Here is a 13,640-nt window from a genome sequence, read left to right on the forward strand (position 1 = left end):
TACTATATAACCCAATCATTTATATTGTTTATTAAATCAATTACAGTTTTAAAAATTCTCTACAAAGAGTGTAAAAATATTAACGGAATAAAATAAAAAAAAAAAAGTAATTTCTAATACTAATAAACTTCCTAAATTCAATACAAAATTATTTATTCTTTTGATTTTTGTTTATGCTTTAATTATTGCTTAACCTACAATTAATTATTATGTTATTAATTCACTTTATAATGAATCACATACAAATATAGATTTGATAAGTAAATAAAATATCATTAATATTTTATATTATTTTTTTATATAAAGCAAGTTTATATGAATTGAATTCTTAGTTTGCATCAAATATCTCAGTTAATTATTTTTACTTATCATTTATATTAATACCTGATTATCTTATATATAATTAAGTATATTATAAAAATAAATTTCTCGAATTAAAAAATGAACTAAATTCTAAAGTTTAAATACTATAAAATAGAATAAAGAGGCTTGATGCAAATAATCATTTTCAATAAGAAAATTATGATTAATTTTTTAAAAAAGTCTTAAATGAAAATCTATGTGATACAATTTAAAAATTCCCATAATTTGTGAAAGAAAGCAACATAATAGATTATCATGAATGTATGAATATATAGAAAAGTTATTTATAATAAGGTTTTATTATAAGCGTAAATTATTTCTTGTATAACCTTTATAGTTTTTAAGATTTATATTAAATTTATGACAGTAATGATTATGAAAAACTAGATAAAACTGCTATTATTTGGGAATAGTAATTAAATATAAGAGAATATGATAATTTTTTTATCATTCTTACTAAAACTATTAGTATCCTAAAAGATTTTTTAATTAATATTATGAATTTGTATTTTGAATATATTACAAAAATTTAATTAATTTTATTATTCTTTCAAATTTTTTTCATAATCTTCATTTATTTCTTAGGTTGGCTAAAGTTTTGTTATAATGTTTAATAGTAGACGACTTAAACTAGATAATCTCTTACCATACTTACTGTAGATATTATATTGGAAAATTCTTATATTAATGCTTATTTAAATTCATGAATTAATTTCTATTATATAATATATTTTTTATTTATATAAATTATAAATAGTTCTTACATTTTTTTTCATTAATTTATTGTTTTATAATAGTATAAAAATTATATATATATTAAATTCAATAGAATATTTAATTGGTTACTTGATGAATTATTAATTGCGCATATCGTATTTTTATTTTTTATTTAAAAAACTCAATAAACAACAAAAAATTAATGAAAAAAAAATTGATAATTATTTTTGAAAAAAAAAAGTGAAAATAAAAAAAATAAAAAAGTTATATTTATTTCAAAGTATATAATAAAAATATATTGATTTATCATCTAATATTTATAGAGATTTTTATTAATTTTAGAGAAATCAATAAATTAAAACATTTATAAATTTTGATTAATAGATATTATTTAAAATTGAATATATTATTTTATAAAAAAAAAAAAAAAATTATATAAGAAATAATTTATTATTGATATTTTAGAAAAAAAATGAATGAAAAATGTCACAATTTAAAATAAAATATAACCTATTCTATCTTTATGTAATTTATATAAATTAAATAATTAAGAAAAATAGAATCAATAAATAAAATAAAAATACTTAAATTATAATAACAATTAAAATTAAGCAATTACAGATGCATTTATTTATTTTTATAAAAAATATAATTAGATTTATCATTTATTTGGGTTTCTTAAAACAAATATTACTGAATCTCCTCTTAAAAACATTTTTGAATGATATCTTTCTTTTCTCATTGGTTTTGATTTTTATCCATGAGATCCTCTTGGAACTTCAGTCCACATTTCCAAAACATTTTCTAAAACCATATTCATGTGTCTATCAAATGCTCTTACTCTTGCTAATATTTTTCTATTATTTCTAAGTGCTATAAGTACTTAAGTATTTGCTTTAACAGCTTTAAAAAGCAAAGAAAATGGTCCTGTTGAAAAATTGTCTTCTGGTATTTTAGAAATTTCTTCGTCCATATATTTGTATAATTTATCTAATTTTTTTTAATATTATTAAAAAATATAAAATATAAAAATTATTTTAATTAATTTATATTCTTAATTTAAAATATTTAAATAATTATGTCTCTAAATAAATATAAATGTTTTGTTAATATAAAAAATATAAAAATTAAATATTTATTTTAATTTTTATATAATTATTAAATAAATTAAAAATCATTAAAGAAGAACAATAATAAAATACAAGAAAAAATAAATTTATTAAACTTTAAAAAGGAATAAATCCTTAAAAATATGTTAAAATTTAATATAATTATAATTGTTACAAAATTAAAAAAAAAAAAAAAATAATAATAAAAAAAAAATTAACATTAAAATAAATAATTTATCTGATAATAAATATATTATAATTATTTAAAAAAAAATCATTATATTAATTATTGTTTTTATTCATCATCATATCTTTGATATTATTTTTTTTATTTTCTTATCATAATGCTTAAATTAGTAGTATATATAATTATACAAATAGCTAAAAAAATAATAAATATTAAAATTAAATTAGTAATTAAAACATTATCATCATTTAATTTTTATTCAATTAAGCTTTTATTTTATTTAGTATTTAATTATTTTTTTTATTTTGTTTAACTTATAATATTTTTTTAAATATTATCTATTTTCATTACGGTATCAATTTACTATACATTTTCATTTTCTTAGTTTATTTAAAATTTTTATTAGATTTATTTAATTTAGTTTTATTCCTTTTTAAATTCTTATTTTAAATTTTATTTACTTATTTCATATTTTTATTAATCTTCATATTATTTTTTAATTAATTTAGTTTCTTGTATTACATTATTATTTTTTTCATTTTTATTATTTACTTTTTATTATTATTAATTTATTATTTATTAAAATTTTTATTACTAATCTTATTAAGGTTTTTATTTTTAAGATAAATATTATTATTAATTATATTAATCTTATTTATTCTTTTATGTTTATGCCTATTATGTTCCTTCTAATTTGGTTTATATAGATTCAAAATTTTATAATTCATTTATATTTTGAGATATTTATTCTGTTTATTTAATATGATATAATTCTTCTTATTACAAAATTTATTATTATTATTAAATTTCGTTTTCTAATTAAACAATTTCTTTATTATCTTTTTTAGATTTAATTTAATTTAATTCAATTTAATTTGTTTCTTAAATTTATTATGGTATTTCTTTTATATTTTCATCAGTTTTAAATTATAATTAATTTTTATTTTGTTCTTCTACTTATTATTAAATTATCATAATTTAGTTTTAATCATCTTTTTATAAAAATTTATCACTTTTTAATTCTTTTTAATCATCCAATATTTATATTTAATCAATAATCTATTTTTTTTTTGTTAATTTATTTTTAAGATATATTTATTTACTTTTATTGACTATAAATTGTTTTCAATATCTGAAATTAACTAACTTTTTATCGACTGATTAACTAACTCTTCGATTGTATTTTAAAGGGTATCTATTTAAGAAGAGTTTTACATTTTTTCTTACTCTACTTCATTAAAAATTTGAGTAAGTACTTCTTTTTCAATTAAATTTATTAATTATCCTTGTTCATTATTTAATACTATTATTTTTTTTTGCTTTGTAATAAATATAAATAGTTTTTTAAAAAACATTTATCTTGTTATTCATCAATAATATCTTATTGAAATGATATTTATGAAATTAAAACTATTATATATAGTAATTTATTAATTTCCATTTTTTTAATTTTTTTTTTTTATTTATAAATAATACTTAATAGTTAAAATTTATTTAATATTGAATAAATTTTTTAAAAATATTTTTTTTAAATCTAATTTTTCAATTACATTTCATTATTTATCAATATTTAAAAAAATTATGATTTTTTTAGAAAATTAATTGCTTTTCCATAATAAAAATATATCAATATAAATAGTTTTACATAATCAAATATATATTTTATTTTATAAAAATTAAACTATAATAACTCATTTAATTATTTTAAGTAAATGAAAATAAATAAATTAGGATCAATAATTATTCCTGATTAAATATAGTTAATATACACTATAGATATTTTAAATTCTATATTGATTGTATGTTAGTCTAATAACGATAATATATGGATGTTAACAAAATAGCAAGATGACACATACTTTGGAAATAATTTTTTTTTAGACTCAAAAAGTAAAATATTAGATATTATATAAGTATAATATGATAAAAATAGTGTATAATTATTAATTTCTTTTTATGATGTATCAGTATAAAAAATTCTCTTAAAATAAAAATATGATTAAAATAAAAATAAAAATATTATTATTCTAGAATAGAAATAATATATAAGAAATGTTTAAGATGATATTTAAAATAGCATTTACAAATTTGCAATTATAGGAAAACATTTATTATTATTAAATTATAAAAATTAAATATAAATTTTAGAAAAAAATTCTTTTATTTAAAAAGTTTATAATAAAATTTAAACCATTAATATTTAAATTAAATATGCTTAATATGATTTAATTAACTAAACATTAATAATTATAGATTAACTTTATAGCATTATAGTGTTAAATATTTAAAATTTTGATTTTTCTCCTTTTATTTGGAATAATCAAGAAGAATAAGAATATTTGAAAGATATATAAAAAAATTAAATTTTAAAGTTTGATTTTGTATATTAATCTTAATATAATAACATCATATTTTACTATAGTACTAAAGATAATTCAATTGTTTAACTATTAATTAACTTAAATAATAAAAGTATTAATTTATAAAAAATATATGAATTCAATGAATAAATTATTTAGATTTATGTTTTATAATAAAATTAAGATGATATGGAAAATCAAAAAATTGCACTGGTTTTTCCTTATTAAATTTATGAATGTAATTTAGATTAGTAAATATTTAAATATATTTTAGAAAAAAATAAAGATTTAATACAAGCTTATAATTATAATTAATATTTTAAACTCTAAAATACTCATTTCGTACATGTTATTTAAAACGAAACTTAATTATTATATTAAAGCGAATTTATGGCTTTTGAAATTATTTATTAATGAGAAAGTAAATTAATTAAAATAAATATTTTAGTAAAGAAATAATGAATATTTTTAGAATGGATTATAAGTTTAAGTAATTAAAAAAATAAAAAATAGTGATAATTAATTTTCTATTAATAATAATTAAATTATTTATATAAAATTTGTTATTCTATTAAATCAATTTTTAAATAGTTAGGATATTAATAATCTAATTATTATTTGTATTAAAAACAAAAACCAAATTATTAGTCCATATTAATTTTTGAAGCACATAAAATAACAGTTTATGACTTATCAGCCATTTTTTTTAGCTTATATATTAAATGTTTGTTCATTACTTTCATTTATTTAGTTTTGTTAAAAATCATTTTAGTAAAAATTATATCTTTCAAAAGTAGTTTACTAAAAATATTTGTAAACTAAATATATAATATGAAAATAAGAGGAGCCCAAAAAAGCCAGCTTGTATATTAAGCAAATCCAAAAAAAATATATCTTATAATAGAAAAATATTTAAGGCATTAAATATTATTTTATCCAATTTAAAATTTTTGATAAATTATTAAAAGCTTATATTCTAAGTTAAAATAACCCGTAAAAATAAATAACCCCTAAAAATAAAAAATAAAATTTTCACTCCTAACACAATTACTTATACATTATTTGCAAACTTCGCAATGTTTTGATTTTTTTGGTTTAAAAATTTTACATTCAATAAAAATTAAAAAATCATCTTTTTATTTGTTATCTAATAAAAAAGATAAGATTATAACTTTAATAATCTATATTTTTTATAAATTTTTCTTGTATATGTGATATCGAAGCAAAAAATATAAATGTAAATGCTTAAAAACTTAGAGATGTTTAAATTAAGTAATAATAATATTTTTTTTATTATCTAAAAACGGAATAATAAATCAAATAAATAAAGATATCTTAGAAAATATTTAATTTTCTCTTTTATCTTATTATATATACAAGCATTTTTAACCAAATTTTTTTCTTCTAGCATTCTTTAATTTTTTTATTTTTTTTTTCAACCTTTTAACTCTAATTATCCATTTTATTTTTATCAGCACTTTTTAATAGTAATTTTTTTACAATTCTTAAATTTCCTTCAATTACAGCTAAATTTAACTAAGTCATTCTTTAATTTTATTTAAAAAAAGATTCTTTTATATTATGTTTGTCATTTAGTTAAAAAATTTAAGATAATAAAAAGTTTAAACAAATTTCTGAATCTAAAAAGCAGAACAATGCAAAGGTTTAACATTTTTATAGTTTTACTATTCAAAAAAAATATTTTAAACATTATTTTCATACATATATTTTTTCAATAAGCTTAAATAAATTTGTTTATTATTTTACACAACAGTATTTATTACTGATAATCAATTTATTCTAGTATTATATTATACCAATTTTTTATTAAATATTAGATTGTTTCTATATTTCCTTTATAAGGAGTAGTGTAAAGGAGTATATACTTCTTTATTTTTCTTATTTATTAGTTTTTAACTTAAATTAAAAGAAATTTAATAATCAACATATTAATTATTTCCGGTGAATTTTCTTTTATTAAATTTTAAAAATACTTTTACAATATATTTAATTAGCTGTTTATATAATTATAAAATATTTTAGGTTCCTTAATTATTCAATTTGTTATTTTCGGGTCTTATTTTTTTTCAAGTTATATTAAAAAACATTATTTTAATTATATCTTTATATATTTGTTTTAATTTAAAATTATTATAAAATAAATCCTTAATTATTATTTACATGTAATAAAGACATTTTCCAAAAAAGTTATCGAATTTAATTGAGCTAAAAGATAGTTACGATGCATTTTTCTTTGATATGGACGGAGTTTTTGTAAAAATTAAAAATTAAAAAAAAATAAAAAAAAATAAAGTGGAATGGATCTAAAAAATTAGAAAATGCTGTAAAATCATATAATATTCTAAAAAGTGAAGGAAAAAAATGTTTTTTCATAACAAATAATAGTAGTTAATCGCGTTAAACATATGTTGAAAAATTAAAAAAATACTAAATTGAAACTGAAAATGATAAGGTATTTTCAAAAAATTATTAAAAAAATAATTAAAAATAAAAAAAAGGTGTTTGCGGCATCAAATATAGCAGCATGTTATATAAAAGAAAAACTTCCTTTGGTAAAAAAATGTTATGTAGTAGGTATGTCCGGAATATGCGAAGAGTTATAAAATTATGGAATTGAATATATTTGGAGTAATGATATTCACAGCAAAAATAAATTAATGAGTCCAGATGAATTCAATAATTTAGAATTAGACAAAGAAGTAGGAGCAGTAGTAGTAGGAATTGATTATGAATTAAATTATTTCAAAATGGCTTGTGCAAGCAGTTATATATAGTAAGGATGTTATTTTATTGCTACCAATGAAGATAAATATATTATGGTTGGAGATAAAAAAATGCCTGGAGGTGGTACTATTGTTAATGCAATTGCTACTGCAACTGATTAAAAACCTATTGTGACAGGAAAGCCTAATCCTTTTGTTATTTAACTACTTTGCGAATAACATAATATTGATAGATCTAAGGCCTTGATGATAGGAGATAATTTAGAAACTGATATTTAACTTGGATAAAATGCAGGACTTGATACTTTTTTGGTTTTAACGGGTGTTACTAATTTAGATAAATTAAAACATAATTATGATAATTAATTAGTTATTCCTAATTATTATGCTGATACTGCATGAAATAAAACTTTAAATAATTATTTTATTTTATTTTTTAAAAATTTATTTAATGAAAAATTATAATAGTATTTTTTTAATTAATTATATTTTACTAAATATCTTATAAGATTTATATATACAAAATCCAATTGATGTTTGAAATAACTTGTTTTTAACTTAATTTATTTCTATAAATTTTTATATTCAATACTATAAAATATTTAAATATATATCATATAAATTTAATCATTATCAGAATAATTATTTTTAAAATCAATATTATTAATTAAATTCATATTAAATATTTAAAATAAAGTTTTATATTTTTAGAGACATATTATTGTTTAATTCTTATTAAACCAGAGTTACGTTTCAACAATATTCAAATATTTATTCTATATTATTATATATGCCCGATAATTTATTACTCTAAATCACACTTATATTTTTTTAAAATCATTTTTATTATAAATTATTTAAAATATATGCATTTAAATTTAATTATTACTATAAAATAATAAACCTGCCTTATTAATTATTTGGTATTTTTTTATTGATTCTATACGGTTTTAAAAATTATATTTATCTATATAATAATATTTTAATTAATTGAATCATACATAATATTCAACTGCTTTAATATATAACTTTAAAAGGACGTTTATTATTTAATTCACTTTATTTTTATACTGTAAAATAAATTATCGTATTTTAGTAAAAATATTTGTACTGCTTTTTTTTTAGAAATATGAATTTTATATAGTTGAATTAAATATCAAATTTTTAAGTTAAGATTGTTATATTAATTAATAAAAAAATAGTGTAAATTAATTTTTTTGTAAAATAAAATTATTAAAAAAATTATATATTTTGATGATATGTATTTAATGTTATTTATAAATTTTTAACATAATTGATTATTTATATATTAAATGTAAAATCAAATGTTTGTATCTACAAATACATACTATTTATTTAGTTTTGCTATATCTTTTTCTAATTATGTTAATTCTTTTTCACTTTCTTCTTTCCTTTTTTATATTAATATAAAATTATGTTTTATTAAAAAAAAAAATATAAAGAAACATAAAAATATTAATTTTTTTTACTTTCTTTTTAAGCCAATAGTATCTATTTTATTAATATGAGTTATTGTTTGATATTTATTATTAACAGATTCCCATTTTGCTTTTAATCCATCTCTTAATTACTTTACTTCTGCTACACTCATCATATATCTAAAAAAAATATTAATTATATAAATATATATATTTTATTTTACTTTTGTTTTTCAACTTCTTCAGCTTCTGATAAATGAAGATTTTATATCATTTTATATTCATTTTCTAAATTTTCCTTGTTTTTGATTAAATAATCAGGAATTTTTCCAAAATCTTTTTTAGTTAAATAATCTTATTCTTATTTTAACATTTTAGGAGCCTATTAATTTTTTTTGTTAAATTGAATAAATAAAGACAATTTTATTAAAAAAAAAAAGAATACACTAAGAATATTCTCAACTGCGTTGCTAACAATATAATTTTTATGAGAAACTTATCCCATTAAAGGTTTTTCAACCCTTAAAGGTACATTTGGTCTTCTTTTATCTTCGTCAGGATATTTGAATTTTTAAATATCAGGTAACTATATAAAGTGTTTACATATATAAATAAGTAAAAATAATAATTACTTTATTAGAACCCATTGTACCAGTATTTTTTTTTCTATATTCACTAGTATAAGGTTATATTGATCCTTTATTTTTATTAGGATTTTTTTAATCAATATATATTTAATAACAAAAATAATATAAATGAATGTTTTTTAAATTATTCACCTGGTAGTTTTCCTAAAGTTTTAGAAAAATCTTTATGAGAATGAGGTCCTTTAACTAAGCTGTAATCACCAATTAAATTAGCAACCTATTTTTTTTTTGTTATTATATAAATAAAAGTTTATTTTATTTTTAATTTATATTTTTTATTCATACTCCAGGCCTTGATGTAGTATGATTTATTAATGTAGATCCTGTAGGAGCTAAATGAGGAGGATATTATGATCTATACCTTTTTTCTTTAGGTGGGGGAACATATTCTTTAGGAATAAGGTTATATATTGATTCGCCTTCCATTTGTAAATTAAATATTTTATTTAATAATTTTTTTTATTTTTTTCAAAATATAGGATAATAAAATATTTTTTTGTATAACTTTTTTTTTTTTTTTGAATTGTAGAAATTTTTTTAAAAATATTTATAGTAAACCAAAAAATTAAATATAATAGTTTTATATATATTATTAGAATTTTTATTAAAAATTATTTTTAGATATTTTTGCAATTAAATGGAAAATTTAATTTATATTAAAAATAAATATTATTAGTTAAATAATAAAAAGCAAGTAAATTACTAAAAATATATTTGACAAATATTATATATTAAACATAAAATTTAATATTAATAATTCATTCATTAACATAAATTTAGACAAAATAAAAAATATTAATCTTTATTTATTAAAAATAATTTTGTTTTAATATTAATTGGAAAAAATTAAATTTAAGTAATATAAGTGTATAAATTTATATTTATTTGTTGAAAAATGTAAAATAATAATATTATTAATAAATAATAAGCATAAAATATTACTTCTTAAAATTCTTTACCTTTACTTTAACATGATCAAGAATAAATATTTATAAAAAGAAAAAAACAATATAGTATTAATAAAAATTAAAATATTATATATTTTATTTTTTGTTTAAATAAAAAATAGATTTTATTTAAAAAATATTTTGTTGTAAATGTTTTAGATATTTATAAGTTGATTTAAAAAAAAAAGAATATATATATATTTATAATTTATATTTCATATTAATTTTCTTTAAAGGAAGATGACAAAAGTTTACTTACATCTACAAAAAGAAAATAAATATCAAAGTAATTAATACAGTAATTTTTAGAAGATGATAATCAATCAAATAATGAAGTTTTTTTATAAAATAAAGAAATAATTTATATATTATAAAAAAAGTTTACAACTGATTTAAATATAATATAAATACTAATTAGATTTTATACAGAAGATTAATCTTAAGATTTATATAAATTATTAGAAAATTGCAGGTTTTTTATTAAATTTTAATTTATTGTAAATTATAAAAAGAATAAATCCAGATTTAAGAATTAATAATATATAAAGAAATGACTTAGAATTTTATATTCCTTAGATTTGTAATTTTTTAGTTTTTCATGAAGAGCTTAATAATCTTTAATTAAAATACTTATTGATAGAAGCTGGAAAAATAGATTATTTTTTTGCTCACCTTTTATATTTTTATATTAAGAGTGTAGGATAAATAATTGATAAAAATAATACAGTATGCTAAGAAATAAATATGTAAAATAAATATATATCAATTTTTATTTTTTCATTTATAAAAAAAGAGTAAAGTAAATGATAAATGAAATAAGATATACATTTTCAAATTATTTTTAAAATAAATTGCTTATTACAAACTATATAATATCTTAAAATTAAAATTTTTAAGATAATTAGATTTGTAGTGATATTGAAAAATAATAAATTATATCTTATTATGGAACTATTTATTATAAAAGTAACGCCAATATTCAAATACAGCCTTCTGATATAAAATTAAATAACTATCTTTAACAAAAATATTTTTAAAAGGTAAAAGAATAAGATATTTAAAACAATTACTAATAAAATACTTTTTTAGAATAAAATTCTTCTAGTTTTGATAGTACTATTAACTTTTTTGAAGATTTAATAGAAATAGCTTAAAGACTTAAAGATGCAAATCCTAAAATAATCTCTTTAATACATGAATTATAGAAAATTAATGAACAATTACCAACATGTGCTTATATTCCATTTTTTAATAGTATATTTATTTGATTGATTGATTATTAAAATTTTAAATATTTTTTTCTTTCTTTCTTATAATTTAGGTAATATAAGAAATTATACTATACTTAATATAGTTGCTTTGGAAAGCAAAGTTTTTTCAACAAAAGAAAGAGCTCCGTTTTATATTTGTTTAGAAATTTTTAGACCAGAAGAAAAGCAGTATTAAGATAAAGAAAGTCTTTATTTACTTTAAACATTTAAAAATGGAAACCATACTACAGTTTGGAATAATGATATATAAATTTCTTAATTATTAACTGTTAATGTATTTATTTATTTTTAATTAAAAAAAAAAATATATATAAAAATAAAAATTATATTCATATTATTTTAAATAGAATTAATTATAAATATACAAAAATCCCTAAGGATATAAATCTATAGATCAATAAAAATATCAATGTTTTTTTTACATAAAATTTGAAATTTACACTATTTTTTTTTAAAAAAAGCTTAAATTAATTCCATATTTAATGAAGAACCAATGAATAATAGTAATAATTAAGAAAATAGTTATAATAATAATAATTAAGAAGAAGAAAAAGAATAGAAAGTAGTAATAAAAAAGTATATACAAAAAATAATAAATATATATGATATAGGAAAACGGATTAGGTTGTGTTTATTAGTCAACATTAAATAATTCTTTTGCTAATAAAATACACGATTAAAAATAATAAATTAATAAAAACTCCCATAAAGATAGTTAAATAACATCGGAAAATAAACATATACAAAAATTATTAAATTAAAAACAAGACACAAACTAAAAATAATCAATACTAATGAACGAAGAGGAACAGAAAGAAATAGAATATAATATTTTTGGGGAAGATTTACAAGAATAAGAAAAAAAATAAAAGATTAGTCTCCTTTTGGACACTTTAAAAGTTGGAAATTAGTTCATTTTATAGTTAAGGTAATTTTAACATTTTTTTTAATTAAATATATATAAATATTAAAAAAAGACAGGAGATAATTTAAAATAAGAATAATTTGCTTTGTAATTAATATACTAGTTTGATTAAATTTTTAAAATGGAAGGACTTGATTATAAATTAACTCCCTATGAAATATTATCATTAGATCCGAATTCAGGAATTATAGAAATGTGTAAAAACGCAATAACATTAGATTCTTTAAAGAAAAATATATATGAAAGCTATAGTAATATTTAAGATTTGAATTAGTTCTTTATTGCATACTATGGTAAACATATAAAAGAAGCTAGAAAAAATTTCTGTTATTCATTAGTAGGATATAGTTTAATTTGTTACTTTTTGTAAATAAAAGATAGACATAATGGAAATATACTTTTACATAAAAAAGGGAATATTATACATATTGATTTTGGATTTTTCTTATCAAATGCTCCTGGTAAAGGATTTGAATAAATTATTCCCTTTAAATTTCTTTCTGAATATATATTAATTTTAGAAGGTATTGATAGTGAACTTTTTTAATAGTTTAGAAAGTTATTCTTCAAAGGATTTTAAGCAGCAATGAAGCATCAAGATAAAATACTTGTTCTTGTTAAAATGATGTATAGTGGACATGGATTATCTTTACCTTGCTTTAAAATAGGTATTTTATTAATATCACATTATAATCTACTTTTTTAAAATTCAAATTAAGGTTAAAAATGTATTTAAGAATTAGAATAAAGATTTAACCCTAAAGATGTTGAGAATACAGGTGAATTAGGAATACATTGTAATAGTCTAATAAATAAATCTTTAGATAATTGGAGAGCAAAATGGTACTTATTTTAATAATTTATTATTATTTTATTATTAAAAGGTTTGATAAATACTAATATTTTTGTTAAGGAATATTTTATTGATTTA

General features: G+C 16.0%; 4 protein-coding genes across 4 annotated transcripts, besides 7 other annotated features; 2 read left to right on the top strand and 2 right to left on the bottom strand. All coding sequences in view use genetic code 6, as the record gives it.

Moving 5' to 3' along the window:
- Positions 1 to 1,741: 1,741 nt before the first annotated feature.
- On the bottom strand, positions 1,742 to 2,053 carry IMG5_185670 (small nuclear ribonucleoprotein sm d2, putative; the record flags this gene model as incomplete). Its single annotated transcript, XM_004027280.1, has 1 exon — positions 1,742 to 2,053. The coding sequence occupies one exon, from the start codon at positions 2,051 to 2,053 to the stop codon at positions 1,742 to 1,744; it is 312 nt and encodes a 103-aa protein (XP_004027329.1).
- A 322-nt stretch (positions 2,054 to 2,375) lies between these two features.
- Positions 2,376 to 2,415: a microsatellite.
- A 414-nt stretch (positions 2,416 to 2,829) lies between these two features.
- Positions 2,830 to 2,877: a microsatellite.
- A 17-nt stretch (positions 2,878 to 2,894) lies between these two features.
- Positions 2,895 to 2,970: a microsatellite.
- A 249-nt stretch (positions 2,971 to 3,219) lies between these two features.
- Positions 3,220 to 3,253: a microsatellite.
- Positions 3,254 to 5,720: 2,467 nt separating this feature from the next.
- Positions 5,721 to 5,757: a microsatellite.
- A 1,221-nt stretch (positions 5,758 to 6,978) lies between these two features.
- IMG5_185680 (hypothetical protein) lies at positions 6,979 to 7,882 on the top strand (the record flags this gene model as incomplete). The annotated part of the gene is made up of 2 exons (XM_004027281.1): positions 6,979 to 7,010; positions 7,051 to 7,882. The coding sequence occupies 2 exons, from the start codon at positions 6,979 to 6,981 to the stop codon at positions 7,880 to 7,882; spliced, it is 864 nt and encodes a 287-aa protein (XP_004027330.1).
- Positions 7,020 to 7,049: a microsatellite.
- A 919-nt stretch (positions 7,883 to 8,801) lies between the features above and the next one.
- Positions 8,802 to 9,992, bottom strand: IMG5_185690 (hypothetical protein; the record flags this gene model as incomplete). The annotated part of the gene is made up of 7 exons (XM_004027282.1): positions 8,802 to 8,892; positions 8,971 to 9,099; positions 9,144 to 9,301; positions 9,365 to 9,505; positions 9,552 to 9,616; positions 9,699 to 9,783; positions 9,852 to 9,992. The coding sequence occupies 7 exons, from the start codon at positions 9,990 to 9,992 to the stop codon at positions 8,802 to 8,804; spliced, it is 810 nt and encodes a 269-aa protein (XP_004027331.1).
- Positions 9,993 to 10,843: 851 nt separating this feature from the next.
- Positions 10,844 to 13,636, top strand: IMG5_185700 (phosphatidylinositol 4-kinase, putative; the record flags this gene model as incomplete). The annotated part of the gene is made up of 6 exons (XM_004027283.1): positions 10,844 to 11,259; positions 11,307 to 11,767; positions 11,835 to 12,058; positions 12,762 to 13,377; positions 13,429 to 13,552; positions 13,594 to 13,636. 6 exons carry the CDS (start codon positions 10,844 to 10,846, stop codon positions 13,634 to 13,636), a joined length of 1,884 nt encoding a protein of 627 aa, XP_004027332.1.
- Positions 12,078 to 12,113: a microsatellite.
- Positions 13,637 to 13,640: the final 4 nt, after the last annotated feature.

Source organism: Ichthyophthirius multifiliis, assembly GCF_000220395.1.
Source record: "Ichthyophthirius multifiliis unplaced genomic scaffold scaff_1120509251342, whole genome shotgun sequence".
In the NCBI taxonomy this organism is placed as follows: Eukaryota; Ciliophora; class Oligohymenophorea; order Hymenostomatida; genus Ichthyophthirius; species Ichthyophthirius multifiliis.